Raw genomic sequence first — 23,798 nt, 5'->3', positions numbered from 1 at the left:
AAAAAGTTATTGGGCTTAGCAGAGATCCCTTTGGGATACCTCTTATCACGGACAGAAACGAAGAAAGAATCTTTGTACCAGTGTTGTCTTCAATTACCACTATTTCATTTTAGAAACGTTTCAAACCAACAGCAAGTATTTTGGTGAAACCGAAAGAAAAATGATGTTTCCTATCCGTATCACTGCAATACAACTAATATAGGGACCGAGCGTCTAGACTGTCACGCCAACTGAAAAATGAAAGGTGCGCGAGAAATGATTCGCACCAAAAACGTTACTATTCCATTTGATGAGTAGGTTTTATTCTCCATATTTTTCTCATACCGGGCGTCTTATATGAAAATTGATTCTTAAGGAGTAAACTCTAAAAAATCCTTCTATCTATTTTTTGGTTGGCGTAATTATATTTTATGGGCGGCTATCGGTAAATGTGTTTTTATATATTGATAACTACTTTTTACACAAATTATGTCACCCCAAACTAGGCATAGCCTGCACTATGGGTGCAAGACATATGTAATATGATATACATACAGAAATATCTACATGTGTTCGAAGTAAATCCATCGAACAGCATTATATTACAAATATTGCAAGTCGATGACCTCGACTCGTGTGAAATATTGCCGTTGCTACTGTCATAAATGTTAACTTTGGTTGTATGTGACGCTTGCTACTAATCGATATTGATTTATTAGGGGCTGGTTGTGTGTGGTGTGGTTGTTCGTTTGTATGTTTTCTAATCGGTAACACCGAAAGCTTCACTATTGGTCGCTTTATTTCACAATTTTTTGGTTTGAGTGTGACCGCTCGGACTAAGCCGTCTTCTCCAGGGTGAGTATTAATAACTCGTCCCATAGCCCATTTCCCCGCGGGAACATTATCGTCATGCATAACTACTAAATCCCCAATTTCGACATTCTTTTTAATGTCCATCCATTTATTTCTGGAGGATAACTGTACTAAATATTCTAATATATAAAGAACAGAGAACAACATGCATGACTCGGACATTCATCCTATAAATGTAGCATCTACCGGGATTCGAACCCAGGACAAAACACTGGACTATATAGTTCGTCATCGTTGCATTGTAAATGAGTAGCAATTTGTTTCTAACCAAATGAAAAAAGAAAATACTGGCTGGGACAGTTGGAACTTTCAGTTTTTATTTTCCGTGCTTGGTCCACTAAACTTGTTTATTATACAACATCAATTTTGCAAATGGGGAAAAATCAAAAATATTGTGTATGACAGAGCATTGTAAGTTAGACTAATGAGAAAATAGAAAATAGAGAAAACATAAACTTAACTAGTCTTTCGAGTTTTTAGATCCAGAGAAACTAAATCACAACGTCGTCTTCCAGATAAGCAAAGCAAGTTTGAGAAGCATGATGGAGAATAGTTCCGACTTCCTCAATTCATTCAGACTTACTCAAATATACAATTAATGTACCTAGGTGGAGAGATTTCTCTTGTTACTCTCTTGGCATAAAACTTACAATGTTTGTTGGTGACCAGATATGCTATTATACAATATCAGAATGAGTTAGAATCTGCCTGGTAGATCAGGGAGATCTGCCTCACCACAAAATGTATTGCACTGACAACTATAGTTTATTCACTATAATACAATATATTCTTACGCAAATACGCAAAAGCGTAAATCGATCTGTCTATAGAGACAGCACTTGCATCACCACATTTATATATTATTCATACCGTTTTGGGGAGACGGTACAAAGCCCGAACATGCAGATTCGTCTCTACCTGCATCGACAATTGTTTTCTGCCTTCCCTTCGTTAAAAAAAACGCACAAGAAAGTAAATTCCGTCCACCTGCCGCGTCGCCCGCTGTCGCCAAACGTCAATTTCTTTGAAATGTTGTATTTGTGCTATTAAACTTTCAAAGCGAATAATAGTTTCATAAATATAGGCGAATGAACATCAACAAGAACAAAGGAATTGGGTTATATTATGCAAAACGGGGATACCTGGTAAGTGATATAAATTAAGTACATATAAAATATGGCGTGTTTAAAATATATGGTGCTTGTAATTAACTTTTTGATACAACGGTACTGTTGTTCAAATCACATGACGAAGATTGCCGTATATTGACACTACTACGTACAGTGACAACAGTGTAGGTACAGCGACAAAGAGATTTACTACAATTGATTAATTAGTAGCTAAGCCTACTATTATACATAGTCAAGCGTTATCCTAGATTACTGAACCAATTTTAATGAAATTTGATATTAAAATAAAATGGTCTTTTGATGTACCTTTTGTAATAATTCTACAATTCATCCCCTACATAAATCTGTGATTGGTGCGCATTAAATAGCATTATGCCGCGACCATATTAAAATATTATGTTCTTTTTTCTATGAGGCAGTAACTATGTAATACTTCTCTCATCTCTGAAATACTTTCAACAAACAATCTAATTGTGCTTTCGTATTAATAAAATTAAATCAGCAATAGGCATTTTCCAAAATTAACGCTTTCGAACAAGAATAGTAAACAATTTTTTTTTAATACCTATATAATATTATTATATCTTACAAAATTAACTCTAATTTTTACTCTGTTTTTTTGGCACTGCACTGAATGCGCATTCAGCCAATTTTTTACTCTATATCTCTAACAAGTTAATGTCATTGGCGAATCCAACATGGCAATAACTGTCATTTGCGAAAGCAGAGCAGAGGCCAGAGCCATAATATAAGTTATTAGAAAAAAAAAAACAAAAATGTCATTCGTAAGAGTTTCTTTGGCACTTTCGTCGAGTTTTCCCTTTCTAAAACAATTGCGTGTACCGGCGTGTTGTGGAACTATTAGACGGAATTCTTTAAAAACGGCTGTTCCTCAAACTTCTAATTTAAAAAACATGTATATTGCCGAAGAAAGAGGATCAGCATACTCGCCCGATTACCGAGTTTTTTTCAGTAAGTTTGCGACTAAATATTACCTTATTATTGTGAAAATTGAAATACCAATGACTACGCGGCACTTAGTAGAGTAAAGGGAATAATCAATCATCTGAACGCTAAATAACCGTTACTAAATCTTATTTAGATACCTACGTCTCTTTATCTCTAGTGTGTTATCATAACCTCTCCGATAATCTTTCTGACTTATTTTTTTCAGATATTTATCAGTTCAAATGTTATGTTTTCTGTTAACCGTCTCGTTGAACAGGTTAATCTAGTTGTTGGACCCTTTAAGCAATACATAATATAAGATACAAACTGGCCACTTCATATTATCATCTAAATAAATAATTGCTAAACCAATACATTTTTTGTACACAGTGAGTGTTAAATTAATAATTGACTCAAGTACTCTTCTTGAAGTGCTTTAATATCACTTGTTTATTTAATAATTTTAATTTACTGTTGGTTTAATTTATATTATTTGGTCAAGTGGCAGTTTTGTATTTCCACACAGCTACTTTATTGTCCCTTTAACACAAAGATCTGTAGCTTGTTTCCTTTCTGCAGTTGTGCTCCAGGACATGTGACACCACTTTTTTTAAGCACAATCTTATATATAAAATTCTTGTGTCCCGGTGTTCGTTACCAAACTCCTCCGAAACGGCAAAACAATTTGTTTGAAAATATGTGTGAATATCATGTAGGTCTGAGAATCAGCCAAAATCTATTCATACCCCTAAATTATAAGGGATAACCCACACTTCAAATTTCTTTTTTCTTGACAATTGTGTTTATTTTTATTTTATTTTATTTCGGCATTAAAAAATACATACAACTTTAAATTTTTACCCTTCTATGATCAACCCCTGTTTTTTAATCACCATTTTTATATTATTCTGTTCCATCCACAGATAGGGTTGCAAGATGGCAATCGAATATTTACTGTTATTGCATTTTTTTTCTCAATTTAAATTACCTTCAATGATCGCAATATGGCAAAAACAATGTTTGCCGGGTCAGCTAGTAATACATATAAATTAATTTTGTGCCAATTTCATAACTTAATTTAAGACAAGAGCTACTTGATTGCTCTGTTTGTTGTCCAACGTGAAACCCTATATGACTGAGCTGAGATTATAAAAAAATAATAATACAATTATTGTTTATTTCAGTAAAAAATATTCATCAATAATTAGTAGTTATAGGCATGTTAGTAAAAATTTTGCATAATGTATGTTAACACAGTGTTTGCACAGTGGAGATCAATATCCAGATTCTCTCTCACCTTCAGGATGCTGTTGTCACTGTTCCTTAGTTCCTAACTCACCCATTGGAGTCTTCATACATTTTAGAAATCAAATCAAAATCACTTTATTCATGTAGGTAGTGGAAATGACACTTATTAATTTTTTTTTTATTATTGAAATTACCGCTACTTCGTAAAGGGTTGAGCTAATGAGAAGAAGGAGCAAGAAACGAACTGGTGTAAATGAACTCAGAATTTACACAGACAGCTAAAAAATGGCAGCCGGAACTGGAGCTGGCATCTTCTCACAGGAACTGAATATACACACCTCTATACCCTTAGGCATACACAGCTCCATATTCCAATGCGAATGCATAGCCATCAAGGAAGCTGCAGATGCGATACTAAGAAGGAAAATACACGGATATGATATCCGTATTCTATCCGATAGTATGGCAGTCCTGACTGCGCTGGGGAGCAACACCTATAACTCAGCGCTGATATACAAGTGTCACCGATCCTTAGAACGAGCTGCCTCTAACAACTGGGTAACTCTGCAATGGATCAAAGGACACAGCGGTTCGTTGGGGAACGATGCAGCGGATGAACTTGCAAAGCGGGGGTCATAGATGCTCTCTCACCAACAACCTACATGGAACCCGATGGACAAATGTCTCAGGCTGCAGACAGTCGAAAGAGGCGATTCCTGCACTATCGCCCAAACTGACACGTCGACTTATTAGCCTAAACAGACATGACATCCGAATTATGGTCGGCACCCTAACGGGTCACACATCACTGAACAAACACCTATTTACAATCGGCGTTACGGACAGTCCTAAGTGCAGGGGCTGTCTAACCGAAGATGAAACGGTCACTCACGTAATCCTGGAATGTGCTGGGGTGGCCAACCAACGGGCACAAACCTTAGTAAATACAAGGTCGCTCCAGGAAGTCTGTGAACACCCCAGGAGTGTTCTGAACTTCTGGAAGGAGCTGGGCTGGTTGGAATGACTGGCCAACACTGCACGCAAAATGGACCCAATTAAGCGGTCTAATTGCGGAAACAGGAGCCCTTTACCAATACCAATACCAAGGAGCAAGAAACTCATTGCCACTCTTTTATCAAAGGCATGATGTGTGTGTGTCACCGACAGTCCACTAGCAGTAGGGTTACACTGTTCAGGCAACTGAATTTGGCTGGTGTTTAGTAGCCTCAAACATAAGTATCAGGTGTTAAAAAATACCAACATATAGGAAAATTAAAAAATTAGATAAGAAATGGTGTATTAAAGAAACAATGTGATTATGTTGGTACGTAGAATAGGGACGAAATACATTTTGAATCTTTTCTTTTGGAGCTACCAACAGTAGCTATAGTTATGTATTCACATCATTCTATGTGTGTTTTCCAATATTTGTATATTATAATTACATTAATAAGAAAGACTTATTCTGGATATCCTGTAATCTCTGGATTTGTTAACACTATCTACTAATAACAACTCAATATCTAAATTCCTGTTTGTCATGAATAGACAAAGGTTTCTTCCAACTTTTTCCGGTCTCCTTATTCCGTAGCTTCTCTTGAATTATAAGTTAAGCGCAACTTTGTTTATAATGTTCTCCCATCTCCTGTATTGACCTTTTCTTCATAGAGCACCACTTTTTTACAGTCCTGCTGCATTTCTTGGCTCCCCTTATGGTGTCCTCAATGTACATAATGTATTATTAGACATTTATTTGTTTATATTACATATGTTTTTTTTTTTTTTTTTTTTTCAGAAATGTGCTCCATAGTTTATCTTATAGTTTTACCCCCTTATTCATAATAGTCTGCTAACTTAAAGCATTGCTAATTCTCACTCTGTCTTCTTCTGTTGACCTAAGTCAGAATGAGAAAAAACACTCCTAAGCGGCTGTTTAAAGTTAGCGGCCCATTATGAATAAGGGGGTTATTGTCTGCTTCTGCAATTTCAATTAAGTTATTTTTCCACCATTAATATTTAAACCATTTTAGGAGTTGAAATATTTCTTCAAGGGCTGCTGAGAATAACTTTAATATATAATAATGTTTAATGTTTTTTGTTCTTTTTTAAACAAAATGTATAGGTTTAAACTAGGCTTTCTTTTCTATCTTGCTGTATCTTTATATATTGTATATTGCAGTCTATTATCTATCTAATATATAAAATTCTCATGTCATAGTGTTAAACATTGAACTCCTCCGAAACGGCTTGACAGATTCTCATGAAATTTTGAGTCCATATTGGGTAGGTCTGAGAATGGGACAACATCTATTTTTCATCCCCCTAAATGTTAACGGTGGTCCACACGATTTTTTTTTTAATTTGTTTGATTATGAGTCAGCATTAAAAAATACATACGACTTCAAATTTTCACCCATCTACGATCAACAGTTACTTTTGTATCGCGATTTTAATATCCGCAATACAACGTTCGCTGGGTCAGCTAGTAAATATATATTTATCTAAACACGTCATGCGATACATTTATCGCGTCGTGCGTAGATATACCGTACAAAGTACCGTGGGAAAAAAAATTCATAATAGCCTATTTTGGATTGAGTTTCAAAAGTCTTTTATGTTCATTTCATGATAAAGTACGATTTAATTTAAATATATTAGCAATGAATATCACTGCTATCAGGCGAGTCGTCGTTCATCATTCTATTCCAATGTAAACGCGCTATTTTTACGCTCTTTTGTCCGCCCATACGCTAAAGTCCTTGATTTACAATTGATCGAACAGGATACTATCGACATGTTTTAAAAATTACTCTTTGAACTGAAACAAATATATTATTAATATATTATCACTATATGACACTTTTGTCCAATAAGGTTTCAAACGCAACAAAAGTTGTCTTATCAAAAAGCCATCTTCCCTCGAATCACCTTACAATAATTTAGTAAAACTAAAAAAAAACTAAAGTAAGGCTTATTCTATATCAACATAATAAGGTGGTGTTTGCAGTGTTTTGTCCCAAAAAGGTTTGCTACTCAGCATATTAGTCGGGTATCACCCAACACTGATTTTCAGTAGCTACCTTCAATAAGGCGGCCGTCGCGATTACAGCCACAAGTGCTTCCATTATTAAATACAATAATTATGTAATTAATAATAAATAAATAAATGATAGTACTCAAAAACATAAGGTAAAAATAATATTATAGTAGACGGCTTGGCCGTAACAGTTAGTAATTAGATATACATTGATTATCTAATATATAAAATTCTCGTGTCCCGGTGTTTCTTACCAAAATTTAATACTGTTTGTAGCATCGCTCTTCTGTGTTCTCATTACTGTGAAAACGGTAGACTTTTTCGTAATCTGTGGCCGAAGGGCAACGCGGTTGTATAGCAGCTGCAAAGTGAAGTAGCTATCTCCGTCTCCAGCTTTTTAGTTCAATCAAAGGGGCAGGGCACACAGGGTGATTACCTTACCATTAAGTAAACATTTGCATCGCCTCGTCACTTTTCCTCACAAAAAATTTCGTAACACCGCGAATTTGAATTGTATTGTTATGTCTTTTTGAATGTCATTGGGTAGAGAAAAGAATACATTCTTTGCCACAGCCGAAAATGCCAAGATATTGATGACCAATTTATTGTTGAGTCTGCCAAAGTAATCGAATCACCCGCTAGTTCTTGGAGCAAGAATAATAATTCTGGTTAACATCTTGTTACTATCAGTTCAAATAATTCATGGCAAAAACCTGTCAAGAGGCAAAATAAAGTTACCAAGAATTCAATGAAGTGGCAAGTAGATCTTCTTAATAATAAATTAAGAAGAGAAGCAAAATATTGTCTCGACAGCTGATGCAATTGAAAAGTTCACAAATACATTCCTAATTTCGTTGTAAACCCGCTGTTTGTCAAAGATCGAACCGACATAACATTAGTACAGTTTTTCACTCACTCGAAAATTTTGAATGTTTAAAATTACAGGATATATCATTTACGAAAATATTAAATAAGAGGGGGCGCAGAATGGATCCTTGTGGGACTCCTGAAGGAATAGACACAGTAGCAGATTTAAAACCATTTAGAACAACAACTTGACATCTATTGGCGTAAACGTATAGGCGTTGTAAACCCGCTGTTTGTCAAAGATCGAACCGACATAACATTAGTACAGTTTTTTACTTGAGTGAAAGCAAATTTAACTCGAGTTCGTTTACACTCGAGTTACTGAGTGAACTCGGCGCGCCGATTAGATTCGGTAAGCGCTTCTCTAGATGTCATCATGTCACTAGGTCACTAGTGGGAGGCTCCTTTGCACCGGATGCCGGCAAGATTATGGGTACCACAACGGCGCCTATTTCTGCCGTGAAGCAGTAATGTGTAAGCATTACTGTGTTTCGGTCTGAAGGGCACCGTAGCTAGGGAAAATACTGGGCAAATGAGAATTGACGTCTTATATCTCAAGGCGACGTGCGCAGTTGTACTGCCGCTCAGAATTTTTGAATTTCTCAATAATCTTGAGTGGCGCTGCATTGTAATGGGCAGAGCGAATCAATTACCATCAACTGAACGTCCTGCTCGTCACGTCCCTTATTTTCATTTAAAAATACTAATTTACGTCGGGAGTTTAGAAGTTATCAAAAGCTAAATTGATTTCTGGAATAAAGTTCATTTTGAACACTTAAAATTGATAAGTTCATTGAATTTAAAGTCCTTTTTACATGGCGACTTAATTAGTCGTAAAAAGTAATTTTATTCTTCTTTGTTGATTAATGACTTAATTTATAAGGTAAATTATATTTTGTACTAGCTGACCCGACAGACGTTGTTGTGTTCATAATAAAAAAACTTGGAATTTCGTAAAATCCGTTCTGAGCTTACCTCTACTCGGTGAAAAGAATATTCCTACCAAATTTCAAGTCTTTAGCTCTACTGGTTCTAGAGATATCGTTATGATGAAATGAACGTGAAATCTCTTTTTCATATTACCAAATATTATTTAGAAACTTATTTAATAAAGCTATTTGAAAATTATAAATCTAAACTAAGAACTCTGGTCGAGTGATAAATTCTTACTCAAGTTTTAGGAATCGTTTACTCGAGTGACTCAAAAACTCGAGTGACGTAGTAATATTACTCGAGTGACTTGAGTCGCATCTGTACATAACATCACCGGGACCTGCGAAGCGCTTTCGAAAGCTTCTGTATAACAACGAGCTGTTAACAGTGACAACGTGTTGCCTGTTCAATTGTTCTGTAACACCTTATAAGCATACTTTAAGTCAAACCTAGATAATAGATAAGTGAATAAAGCAAATTTATATTTAGGAAACTTAAAATTCTTACTTAATACTTAATTGAGAACTGCTTCTGTTCTCAATTCAGAAACCGGATTTTTTGCTTTAGTTTAGCAGTATATATATATATATATATATATATATATATATATATATATATATAATATATATGCTAATAGTATATGCTAAGCATCATTCAACATCGCTCATTTTCGAGTTTGTAAGAATTTAGTACCACAAAGACGACAGTAATTAATGTTTTATTTAAATGAACGCCCGTGAAAATATGATAATTATATTCGAGTTAATTACGTATGATTTAACGGTCATAAGATGACAAAATTATAATTTGTATAAGTTTTGCCTTCAGTTTTAAAAATAACTATCAGCGAAACCCGGCGTTGCTCGGGTTAAATTACATCGCATGTTTAATTATTATTATCAGTTACACGCATTTTGGAACTTCCCAGATAATTGCAGAAATTTTTAGAATTTTCTAGACCGTTTCGCATCAATTTCATCAATTGTACACATTTTGGAACTTTCTAGATCATTCCAGAAAGTCTTAAAACTTTCTAGATCATTCCAGAAAGCCTTACAACCTTTTAGTTTGATTGCATCAGTTGCACACATTCTGGAACACTCTAGATCACTCCCGAGATTTTCAGAATTTTACAGAAGTTTACATTTGTTAGAGAAGGACAGATGTATATAATTTCACATTTTTGCCACCCACAAGCACACACTTCCACCCATCCCGACCAAACTCCCTTGACAAATTTGATCGAAGTTGATGATAGAGAAAACTTTCGACATACGTACGAACATTAGCATTTTATATAATATATTAAGATTAACCTTCACGGACGATTAAAAAAATAAGGACTCCGTGTCACCTTATATAACAGTGAGGCACCAAAACAAGCCGGTAAACGTGTAAATACATAGCCCCACTTACACTAATACAAGCCGATCGGCTGCCATTATGAGATTTACCATCGTCTGTGACAGATTAGTTTGCGTCGCAATAACATATTTTAAAAATGCCGTCGTGCGATGTGACAAAGTGTTAAAACAATAATCTAAAAGTATTTGTGGGTGTATGATAATTTAAGGGAGTAAAAATTGTGTAAATGGTATCCACCGTAACCGCACACACACTAGCATAGAGGTGCTTCACTTGCTAATATCACGGCGCGGAGTCCTTCTTTTTTTAGTCGTCCGTGATTTTGGAACTTTCTAGATCATTCCAGAAAGTCTTAAAACTTTCTAGATCATTCTAGAAAGCCTTAAAACCTTCTAGATTGATTGCATCAGTTGCACACATTCTGGAACTTTCTAGATCATTTCCGAGATTATCAGAATTTTACAGAAGTTTACATTAGTTAGAGAAGGACAGATGTATATAATTTCACATTTAAGCCACCCACAACCACTTCCACCACAAATTTGATCGAAGTTGTAGATGATAGAGAAAACTTTGGTGATAGGTACAAACATTAACATTTTATATAATATATTAAGACTAACCTTACGTTTAAATATTATCCATTCACATTCGGTGTCAACTTAAGTGCAAAACTAATAAAAATGCGGTAGCAAAAACCACAAGCTCCGCGGAGCCGTAAAGTAAAAGTTATAAACGAATGATTGTTAACGGGTAAAGTATACATAACGTAGTACGGCAAATGTAGATTAAATGAATATGTTTATTTAAGTGACCCGATAGACGGCTTATTTTTTTACGTCACCTCCAACAAATATCGTTAATATATATACAAACGTACAAATTATAAACTAAAACCTCGAGAACCACGCTATCCATTGCTCTAAACAGCACGAAAATCGATGATGTAGTTTTTGTGCTTATCGCGAACAGACAGCCAGACGCAGCAAAGGACTATGTTGTATTACTAGGACAAACTGGTTTTTCCTAGACTATAGCATAAACCGTTATAGACTAGGTTAAACTAATTGAAAATATATTGATGTAGGCGCTACTTTGCGGAAATCCATAATTATCCAAATGCTTGGAGTTTTCTTTAGTGTTAATTCCGTCAATATTTGTCTTAAACAATTCGACACGTGTTTTTACAACTAACTAATTTTACATACCGCCACCTGATGAACTTACAGAACTAATCACAACGATCAAGCGATCTGTCGTGAACACGCCTCTACACGAGGCATCCTCAGGAGATGTTGACTCGTCAAACTCTGGCACGAGACTGAATTACATTTGCCAGAGTTTGGCCAGAATTTGGCGAGTCAACATGTCCTGAGGATCCTCGTGTATAGGCGAAACACGTGTCGAATTGTTTAAAGACAAATATTGGCGGAATTAAGACTAAAGAAAACTCAAAAAATTTGGCTTTTTGAGTTTAAATAACATTTATTGAATTAAAATTTTAGAATAAAACTTCAATTCAATTTCGAATTGTGGACACCAATATGAATTCTTTTTTTTTATTTAATGCCGCCTAAAACTAACTGTTTCCGTTTGACGAGAAGTTTATTTTATTACATAGGCTGCACTAAAAGTATCGGGAATGGAATATTTCCTCTGTTCCTGTCGTATTAAAATCTTTTTAATTGAAAACTCCTTAGTTTTAAAAATCGAATACCCTTTATTAATTTAAAAAATGATTCTCGGTCTTGTCACAAGGTCTTGTCAAACTTGTTAAGTCGTTGAGAAAATGGAATTGACTCGAGAAAATTCTAGAGCGATGATTTATTATGACTTTCGAAGTGGTTTAACACAAAAACAGTGTGTTGACCGGATGATTTCTGCATTTAGTGATGAAGCCCCATTCAAAACCACAATTTATCGCTGGTTTGCTGAATTTCAACGTGGACGTGTCAAGCTCAGTGATGATCCCCGTCAAGGTCGTCCAAAAACTGCAGTCACCAAAGAAAACGTTGATGCTGTGCGTAAGCTGATTGAGGAAGATCGACATGTGACATACCGCGAAATTCAGGCAACTTTCGACATTGGCATGAGTCAAATATAAATAATCTTGCATGAACAATTAGGTGTAAAAAAGCTGTTTTCCCGATGGATACCGCATTTGCTCTGTGAAGAGCAGATAGCGGCTCGGGTTACTTGGTGCGTCAGAACTCTCGAAAGATTCCACGCAGGATCCTCAAATGCTGTATACAACATCGTATCAGGTGACGAATCCTGGATATACGCGCACGAACCCGAAACAAAAAACCAGTCACGATTTTGGGTGTTCGAAAATGAGTTAAAGCCAACAAAAATTGTTCGTTCACGGAGTGTTGCAAAAAAATTGGTGGTCACGTTTGTCTTCAAAACCGGCCATGTTGCGACTATTTCTCTTGAGGGACAAAGAACGGTTAATGCAGAATGGTATGCTAGCATTTGTTTGCCACAGGTCGTTTCTGAACTCCGTAAAGAGCACTGCAACCGCCGCATCATCCTCCATCACGACAATGCGACTACTCACATCGCGCACAGAACAAAAGAGTTTTTAGAGCAAGAAAATATAGAATTACTAGACCATCCGCCGTACAGCCCTAATGATTTCTATACTTTCCCTAAAATAAAGAATAAATTGCGTGGTCAGAGATTTTCATCACCTGAAGAAGCTGTGGACGCCTACAAAACGGCCATTTTGGAGACCCCAATTCCGAATGGAATGGTTGCTTCAATGATTGGTTCCATCGTATGGAAAAATGTGTCAAATTTCGCGGAGAATACTTCGAAAAGCAATAAATGCATTTTTAAATAGTAATGTTATGTCACTTCTTTGATTCCCGAAATTTTATAGTAGAAAACTCTGACTCAATGCTACAGAGGTAATTAATATGCAGCATTTTTTGTTACCCCGTTGCATGACAATATATTTTGTATAATATTGAAATAAATAAGTATGAATTCATTATGACGATAAATGTTATTGTCTTGATATTGATTTGATATGAGATAATAAAACTCTAGATAACTTTACTTTGATCCTTTAATTATAAAAAGGTGTATGATACGATAATGTCCACCGATTACCGTTACAAATAACTTAATCCAATGTTTTGTTCAAGGGTACGCAATAGACTTAATAATATTTATAATAAATTATTTGTAGTGTACAGAACACACCATAATTTTTTCAAATTTAAAAAATAAATAAATACCTTAAATAAATTAATTAATGTGCCGTAGGTACTCGCTTTGACGCCATGCGTGCATCCTAAAAATGTCGCGCGCAGACCTATTTTCAGCATTAAATTAAAATTATAAATAATGAAGATAGAGTTCCAGGGGTTAGGAGTTATTTTGGAAACTTTCTCCTCTTTCTGAATCTTTTTTAGAAATTTCTTAAATATTAATAGTTTATGAAATATTGACAAAAAATGAAATGCCATTTATGTTTTGGCACGCTTTTGGCACATTTTTCTAGGCGTCATTTCGGATCCAATGAGCTATCGCACATAATTTTAAGAGCAGTATCTCTATTTTGTACCATTTTCAACTTGTCGACTTAACTATATCGTTACTTCCGTAGCTTTAACTTTTGAGAGATTAAATGGCAAAATTTATCTGTATTAATAAATAAATCAATCATTAGTAGATAATAAATCCCAAACATCTTACTCAATAAAAAAATAAAAAATAAACATTGTTTGTGCCAAAATCATCTGAGCCCAATCTAATATGTATTTTTTTTTTCATTAAGTATTAAAAATGTGTTTTTTTATAAGAAATAATTGTTTTTAATCGTATCAAGGAGGTATACTCCTAATTGTGTTCATTTACGGTTAGAGTTGTATTTTTATATTCAATAATTCTAACGTTGTTGTATATAAAAAAATATATTTAAATATAATTGCCTGAGTTTAAGTTTGCGGGTGTGATTGTCTCATTGCAGAGGATGAGAGCGGACCCATCTCGCCGCTGCACGACATCCCACTGTGGGCCGATAAGGCGCGGCGCGTGGCCAACATGGTTGTGGAAATACCGCGCTGGAGCAACGCCAAGATGGAGATCAGTCTCGGCGAGAAGCTGAACCCCATCAAGCAGGACGTGAAGAAGGGCGCCATGCGGTTTGTTGCCAACGTGTTCCCGCACCACGGCTATATCTGGAACTACGGCGCGCTGCCTCAGACTTGGGAAAACCCCAGCCATGTCGACCCGGGAACGCAGGCGCGCGGCGATAATGACCCCGTGGACGTCATCGAGATCGGGCAACGAGTGGCGGCGCGGGGCGAGGTCCTGCAGGTCCGCATCCTGGGGGCCTTCGCGCTCATCGACGAGGGCGAGACTGACTGGAAGCTGCTGGCCATAGATACACGAGACCCGCTGGCCGCGCGCCTGAAGGATGTTCCCGACGTGGAGCGCGAGTGTCCTGGCCTTCTGCGCGCCACCGTCGAGTGGTTCCGCGGCTACAAGCAGCCCGACGGCAAGCCACCCAACCAGTTCGCCTTCGACGGACAACCCAAGGACGCCGAATTCGCGCACAAGGTGGTTGACGAGGTACGACTCAAAGAGGATGTAAATACTATCTACGTAATAAAAGGCGGGGCTGCCTCAGTAAAAATTGAAATTTAGTTTAGTATGAAATGTGCAGTGAGATTTGACATAAGTTTGATATAGTAATGACAATATTGAGACGAAGTATAATACGACTAAGCTTGAAAGCGAACAGTTGCTTAACGGTCCTTAGTTTAACTTACTAGTGGTACACAAATCTATCCTTTTACGCTTACGTACATTTCAACAATATATCGACAGATATCATTGACTATAACTATATTGGACATAACTATGGATAGATAAGATCTTGTCATTAAATGATGGTAGTAATATATCCGTAACTAGAGATACGTTATTGAATACGGCCGTTAAACGTAGTGGATTTCGGCTATCTCCGTTATTTACAAGATTGTAGCCGTCATCTATCAATCTATCAATAACTGCACGTTTCATACAATCGCTTTTTTCTTAGAGAGTTTCGCTAGGCTGCTACGAATGCCCAACTTCTGCGACAAATTTAATGTACTATATGATTGAATGAGGCGCTGAACCGGTTCTGCGGCTCGCGACCGCTTCTACAATCTGAAATGTGTGCTAAATTTTAAAATTGAACATTATAATTACACGGCTCGAGGTTCTAATGATTCAAATTCAAATATTTTTATTAAAAATAGGATGTGACATCACTTATTGAAAGTCAAAAAACTACCACCCATTCCAAAATGAATGCCTCAGACCTGAGAATAATGGGCGCAACAATTTCAGCGGGCTTTTTTTTTTCATCGAATAAATATGTTTACAAAGTAATATTGTACAATTAAACTTATTATTTAATAGCCTGAGGGCGGTCACTCCATTCCCAATCTGTGGTATCATTAAGAAAGTCATTTATGTTATAGTAACCTTTACCACACAAACGTTTTTTAACAATTCTTTTGAATAACGTTATACTTTTGTTTTGAACATTTTCTGGGATCTTGTTATAAAAGCATATAGCATCGCCCCACAAAAGACTTACTAACTCGACTTTGCCGAGTAGTAGGCATCATAAGTTAATGACAGTTTCTGGCAAATTCACTTATGTGCCTATGAACATACATTACATTATCAAGAATATATTGAGAAGCAACAGTCAAGATGTTAATTTCTTTGAATTTTGCTCTCAATGATTCTTTAGGACCTAGGTTATAAATAGCGTGAATAGCCCTCTTCTGCAGCACAAAAATTGTATTAATATTGGCAGCGTTGCCCCATAGCAATATACCATAGGACATAATACTATGGAAATAACTGAAGTATACTAGTCGCGCCGTATCTATGTCAGTTAATTGTCTAAATTTTTTAACCGCGTATGCTGCAGAACTAAGTCTGTTCGCCAATCCTTCAATATGGGGGCCCCATTGTAATTTGGAATCTAGAGTTATGCCAAGAAATATAGCAGATTCCACCGGTTCTATCACCTCTCCGTTTAACAAAACATTGGCATTTACATTTTTGACATTTGGTACGGTAAATTTAATGTATTTAGCTTTCTTGCTATTTAACAATGGTGGAAATGATGGAATCTGAACCGTACTTACACTTTTCTCTCTCTCTTTATTTTTTATTATTTTAACAACTTTTTCTTTTATGTTCAGGTCCATGAATTCTGGAAAGGATTAGTTTCTGGAGCAGTCGAGAACGCGAACGATATCTGCAAGTAAGTGACAGCTTTAGCGTTAAGCACGCCTAGGGCCTGGTGATAGCGCAAAGAGTTCCGGTTTCATTATTCATTTGCCATTAGATTTGGTATAGGGTGCAGTAGACAAGACACAAAACTTCATTTTTATCATTATGGAATTATTACTTGATCTGCCTCATGTTATGTCCAAATAAAAAAAGAATTGTCAGTGAAAGGAGATTGACCATACATGGGCCATGGTAGTGTCAGACAATAAGATATTTGATAATTTAAACTACATTTTTACATCCAGTTTGGAAGTAAAATTAAAGTGCTTCTTACCCCGAGTATTTTATTTTAAAAGTACTATATAGCTATATGAATGAAATAATAAAATCGATCGCTATTATTCGAATCATAATCGATTAAGAATGGCACCGTTTGTTCCGTCTGATTGTTGGCTTGATTGAAGCAATATGTGTACTCTCTTTAGGTAATTAAATGGTTTGCTGTGTAAGTATTGCAATATTAACATAATGTGATATAATTTGATATAACTATTCATTGATGATAAGTAAAAAACATAAATCTCCGTTAAAGTTGTCGTTAAAATTAAGTTTTAAATTTTAGGAAATATATCAATAGCTACTAATATTATTTACTACATAACTATCACGACAGTTGACTGGAAATATTTAAATTACAAAAATATTGTATAAAATGCCGATTATATTAAAATGTTCGTAAGTTTATAAACGTGAATCTTGTTTCTTATTCAGGATGAATGTGACGGTAGAGAGCAGTCCGACACGTGTCGAGCGCAGCACCGCCGCTGCCGTAGTGGCCGCCGCACCAGCGCACGGCTTACCGGCGCCGATACCGGCCTCAGGTACGCACACGGTCCCGGTACTGACCTCAGCTAGTCATACTGCTTAGATACCTGCCTAAGACATGTACACGACCAAGATAGTTGCCTTAAAAATGTACACGAAGCCGATAGTTGATTTAGAAATGCACACCGCGCCGATATTGGCCTCCGGTATGCACACGGCGCTAATACCGGCCTCGGGTAAGCATATTGCGCCGATACCTGCATCAGAAATGTATACGACACCAATAGTTACCTCAGAAATATATACGACGCCGATAGTTGCCTTAGAAATGTATACGACGCCGATAGTTGCCTTAGAAGTGTACATGGTGCCGATACCTGCCTCAGAAATGTACACGACGCCGATAGTTGCCTTAGAAGTGTACATGGTGGCGATACCTGCCTCAGAAATGTACACGACACCGATGGTTGCCTCAGAAATGTACACGACGCCGATAGTTGCCTTAGAAGTGTACATGGCGCCGATACCTGCCTCAGAAATGTACACGATACCGATGGTTGCCTCAGAAATGTATACGACGCCGATAGTTGCCTTAGAAGTGTACATGGTGCCGATACCGGTCTCGGGTAAGCATACTGCGCCGATACCTGCCTCAGAAATGAATACGACACCGATAGTTAAAGGCATAAAAGGCATTTATTTTCTCAAAATTGATTCCTTTAGAATTCTTTTTGATGTCATTTCTAATAATTACTAGATACTACTACCGCTTCGGAAACGAATGGCGTTCTGAGTGAGAAGAAGCGGCACAGGAAACTCTCCAGGCATTCTTTTTTTGCGCTCTTTTCAATTAAAATATACAATATTGTGCAATCATTTCTATCGCTATAAAATAATCACAATCTAGTCCCAGGCTGTCCGATCATTTAGCTATTCAGCAGTGGAGTAATAGGATTTACGACAGAGCCATTTTTTTAAAAAACATTTAAATTTATTTATAGATAATGCCTGAACAGTGGCTGGGACTTTATTATAGAAGTGTATACATTTTCCCTAAAAGCTATTATGTATCTTATGAAGCTTCTAGAATTAGTTACAAGCAATACCTTATTTCTAGTGTTATAATAATGAAAATCACTATACCTTTCCTTAGAAATGTACACGGCGACGATAACAATCACAGGTGGAAGTTGTGCAAAGGTTGCTCGCGGTTTGTCAATTCGTGGAGTTATGATTTCTTCAGTCTCCATGGATTTCCTGAGTTGAACTACTTATGACCAAGGCCCTGAGCTTGTTACTCGCAACTTATTTCTTAGTCTAGCTCGCGTAGGTCAGGTTAACACCGGCAGCCCAATTCCTCTACCGCACATAATGTCACGTAACGTGATATTTCCACCTGCATTCTTTTGACGTCTGGCATTACATAACGCGCATTATTCCTCACACAGCCACTTTGTGCTATCTATTGCCGGATGCAGTATTTTCGAACCAATAATCAAGCTTAGAGCAACTTAAAGGCAGTCAGCTAATGCAGTGACAAGAGGAGGCAAGAGATATCTTGACTTCTGGTATTGTGGATGTCAAAGAGAAATTCACAAGCACCATTTACTTAATGATATTATAACCGTAACACATTTCTGACATAATAAAAATAACGTAAACCGAATATTACTTTCAACTACTTCCTACCTCTCGAAACATCTTAAAACAATATCGGCTTTATCTGCACCGCATGATTGACGGCACAAACGTTGCACGTTCCCCAGGAATCGCGGACGCAAGCTAGATATCGATTTATCTTTCGCCTTAGGAGTGACTTTTTTTTAAGGAAAATAAGGGACGGGTCGAGAAGGACGTTCAGGTGATGGTAATTGATACTCCTTGCCCATTACAATGCAGTGCTGCTCAGGATTCTTGAAAAACCCAATAATTCTGAGTGGCACTATAATTGCGCCCGTCACCTTGAGACATAAGATGTTAGGTCTCATATGCCCAATAATTTCACTAGCTTCTACTGCTTCACGGTAGTAATTGGCACCGTTCTTGCCATTCATTTTCCTGTTTTTCTGTTGCAGTGGATAAATGGCACTACCTTTCAAACTTGTAGTGAGCCGATATCGACTGGGTGTCGTGCTGATGGGGGGTGAAGGGGGGATCACAAGGGGTTGTTTTGCACAACATGGCAGATCAGCTACAGGCATCGCTCGGGACTGAGGAGATGCTCGCCTTCACAATCCTTGTTTATTATTATATATATTAGTATGTTGTATTTATTGTTTTAAGCTGTGTGTTCTTGTTTTGTACCGCAGCGGAAGTATGTATGTAGTAAGTGTAAGTCAATGTGATACTTGAATCCAACCTATCGTCATTATTGTTATGTTAATAATAATTATTTATGCACTCGGGGTAAATTATATAAGTTTATAATGAATACTAATTGTTTATTTAATCACGCTAATCGTCCACGCTGAATGGCATCATCTATACAGGTTATGTTACAACTACCATCTTAAAAGTGTGATGAGGCAATTAGGCAGTGCCTACGTCGTTAAGAAGCTAAATAAAAAAAGCAATTGTGTGGTTATATGAAACCACGATGCATCATTCAAGTGAAACTTTTTTTCAAAAAATATTAATATCAGCATAGAAATAAAAACAAATTTATATATTATGCTTTACATTTTCATAAAATAAAAAAACCTTTATCCAGTGTGTGGGGATTGAATCTACTCTTCCACCCGAACGCAATTGCATCCAATATAAGAACTATAGGCGCCGCCTGACCGTCACGCGACATGTAACACACAGACGAAAAAGTTTGAGACGATGTAATAAAAGTTTCACTTTAATATACCACTCATTTACTAAGTTTTTACTTAAGTTAGATACAGAATACCTACGTTAAGAAGTCTTCAAAATACATATTCGAAGCAGACATCATACAACTTGTTTAGAAAAAGTATAGGTCTTAATACTTTTTCTAAACATGTTAGGTAGGTAAGCAAGCTTAATAACCAATTGTATAGAGTTAAACCATGACCCCTGACCCCATCTCTTGTCTCACTTGCTCCCATACGCAATCGATTATGAGTTTTTTATGTACATTAATATTTTTTGCTTCAAACACGAATATATTATAAACTGATTGAATAAGACCACTGTTCTTAATATATTAGAACTGAAATATTCCAAAAAAAAGTGTTTCTTTATGTATGCACGCAAGAAGTTATACTTATCATTAAAATGATTTATTCCTCGTGCGTTTTTAGAAAGAAAAATTTTGTGAAAATCTTGCAAAGATGGCTTTGACAATTATTAAATAATGAATACGGCTGTATGGGCTTGAACCCTTTGCCTGTCCTAATTATGGACGAGGAAACCAAAAAAAAAACGAATGACGCAAACGTCACGAAATTTTAGGAACCAACTTCAACCTGTTACTTTTGTGTTACAGTGAAGGCGCGGATCTTAAAATTTCACTCTCATAATTTTAAAATAACGCGCCTAAAGAATTATAACTTCAAAAATTATCTCTATTATTGCTCCCTATTTGTAAGCTTACGAATGTTTTAAACCAACTATTATTACCGACATTTTTATTCCAATAAAACTATCAAGGCGATCACACAGCGAATTAAGAAATGTACACAAAACAGTCATAGGTATAAAAACATTTGAGAAAATAAAGAATGAAAATCTAATTTTGTAAATTGCACTTACTCTTTGTAGTTTCTACAAAAATAAACGAAGAAATACGTATTTCGTTATAAGTTGAAGCTTCTATTTTCGCATATTTTATTATTGTTTATTTATGGAATTTTATTGTTAGAATAATTTTTAATTGCCGTTTCTGCCGCTGTTCATGCTTTACCAGTCAGCGCCAAGCACTTCCAGACGTATCACGGCTTTTTTTTTATAATATAAGAGGGGGCGAACGGGCAAGAGGCTCACGGGGTGGGGTGAAGTAACCTACCCATGGACAACCGCAACAACAGGTGTCAAGAGATGCGTTGCTAGCCTTGAAGGTGGGAGTATGCTCTTTCCTTGAAGGTCCATAACTCGTATCGGTTCGGTAAAACCGTAGTCGATAACTGATTCCACAAAGTGGCTGTGCGAGGTGAGAAATTTCTTGCAAAACGCGCGGCTGTGGAATGCCAGACGTCAACGTGATGCGGGTATTACTTTGTGGCTTGTTGCGGGACCTATACTTCCGTAATCTAATCTATTAAAATAGAGAACAACAGTGTCGAACCATAGTGCGCCCAAGTATTATTGATCTATCGGAGCTTAAGAATTGATTTTGAGTTACAGCGCCCAGTATTGGAAATTTTCATAAATTTCACCCTCATGGGTGACTTTCACTGAGAATGACTTGATTAAAATCAAGCATTGTCGAAAAGTCCGCCTTCGCCGTCATTGTGGGCCGCCTGTTAAGAATAAAATACTTACACAAATTTAATGAAATCAAAATATAAAAAATATCAAAGGTAAAAAATCATTTTACTGTTTACATCCTCGAACATCAACAACTGCAAGAAACTCATTGCCACCCTTTTAAACCAAGATTTACTGCTTCATATCTTACAAATTATTTTAAAAGACTAAACGCAGTGATGCCTCAAAGGATTCCTACGTAATTACAATCCTATCAATTAACATACGCGGGGTTCTCAGATGATGGGATCATCAACCCACCACAAGTAGTACCCGTTCACTAGCATGACCCATGGATTAGCCATCGCTTACCTCGACTATATTTTGGGGAAGATATAGGTCCTCCCAAAGACGCCGCCACAAGTAATGTCGAAGCTCTTACTTATTAATATAACGCAATTTTCTCGAAATACCTCTACTAACAGTAAACGTTTTAGCTCAAATTTCAAAGCTAGCCTGTAGGACATTCCATACCCAAACGTTGTGTTATCAATTTATGATTTTTCAATAAGTTTTCGTTTGATATAATTTCCAATGTGCTTATAAGAAGATTTTTAAAAATCGAACTCACATTGAAGAGAAGTGATAGTTGAAGATTATCTGTTCTCTGAGGAAAATCTTGTTCGTTACACTAAAGATAGGCTATCAACTAATCAATACAGGTTGATAGTTTTGATTAGGTGTTGATGGAATAGGAGGACAAACGAGCGTACGGGTCACCTGGTGTTAAGTGATCACCGCCGCCCACATTCTCTTGCAACACCAGAGGAATCACAAGAGCGTTGCCGGCCTTTAAGGAAGGTGTACGTGCTTTTTTTGAAGGTACCCGGAAACACCGCACAAGGAAGCTCATTCCACAGCTTTGTAGTACGTGGAAGAAAGCTCCTTGAAAACCGCACTGTGGAGGACCGCCACACATCCAGATGGTGGTTACAAAAGTCCACATTAAGCGGGGTGCCGTGGTGTTGCTGCGCTGTTTGTCCTGTGACATACGCGGTACTATGCCCTCCCCAGAATACGAGGGGCAGGGAGGGATTATCCGGCTCCTGGGGTAATTTCTGTTTAAATACCGCTCTTATATTTTGTTGGGGGGAATGGCCTCCGGTCCTCGACACTAACCTATGCGAAACATAGCGGCACTAAGCCGCTACTTCACGCCGGTATTCTGTGCGAGTGTGGTAAGTAACCCGGACGAGTCTGGTCCGATTGTGCTGACGTCAAAAGACGGTAGCGTGGCTCTCCCACTTTCAAAATCTTTGTCCCCATAAGCAGTTAATACCGGAAATCAGAAATTGCAGAAGGTTAACACGAGTACTTAGTTGGATGCTGTAACTAAGATTTCATTAAATTATAGTACAAACGTGTGAAGGCGATACTACACGTTACACGTACTTTCCCATTGGTGCTTGGAGACTGGAGCTTTGACAATTTTCCTTTCTTTCTCAAGGGATTCTGTAGCCACGCAGAGCCTCCCTCTTCCAACAGTCTCCGGGTTTTCGTTCTTGCGCTGGATGCCAGGCTATGCTGTTGTACTAGGTCATGTATTTAATTTATTTATTTTTGGAAGTCCGCAATACAATCAACCTTGATTAATTTATAAATTTTCGAACTGCGGGTTAAGAATCTCAAACTCTTACATGCATCCCCTCTTGTAAACGTGTCAGATTCACCCTCTTTTGTTTTTTGCATTCCCCAATATCACAGATTAGTTTTTTTTTTATATTTTCCTTTCCCCTTTCGCCAGCGTTATGTTGATTTTACAGAAACAACCGTAAATCTGTAAGATATAAAATATATCGATGTAAGAAATATTTGAGCCAATTTTTCCGCCCTAAGTGCCCTAAGTTCCTACTAAGCCTGCTGGTAAACCCGCCACAGACACAGAATGGATCAGAGATTGGTGGGAG

The 23,798-nt window shown here is 36.9% G+C and overlaps 1 protein-coding gene across 1 annotated transcript; it reads left to right on the top strand.

Annotated features, from left to right (window-relative positions):
- Positions 1-2,745: 2,745 nt before the first annotated feature.
- Positions 2,746-19,888, top strand: LOC126975769 (uncharacterized). The gene is made up of 5 exons (XM_050823803.1): positions 2,746-2,954; positions 14,360-14,964; positions 16,602-16,663; positions 17,404-17,513; positions 19,533-19,888. Exons 1-5 carry the CDS (start codon positions 2,759-2,761, stop codon positions 19,562-19,564), a joined length of 1,005 nt encoding a protein of 334 aa, XP_050679760.1. The 5' UTR covers positions 2,746-2,758; the 3' UTR covers positions 19,565-19,888.
- Positions 19,889-23,798: the final 3,910 nt, after the last annotated feature.

The sequence above is a fragment of the Leptidea sinapis genome, chromosome 37 (genome assembly GCF_905404315.1).
Source record: "Leptidea sinapis chromosome 37, ilLepSina1.1, whole genome shotgun sequence".
NCBI classification, from domain to species: Eukaryota; Metazoa; Arthropoda; class Insecta; order Lepidoptera; family Pieridae; genus Leptidea; species Leptidea sinapis.
Note: the sequence above shows the minus strand (reverse complement) of the source record. Positions and strands in the feature narration are given on the sequence as shown.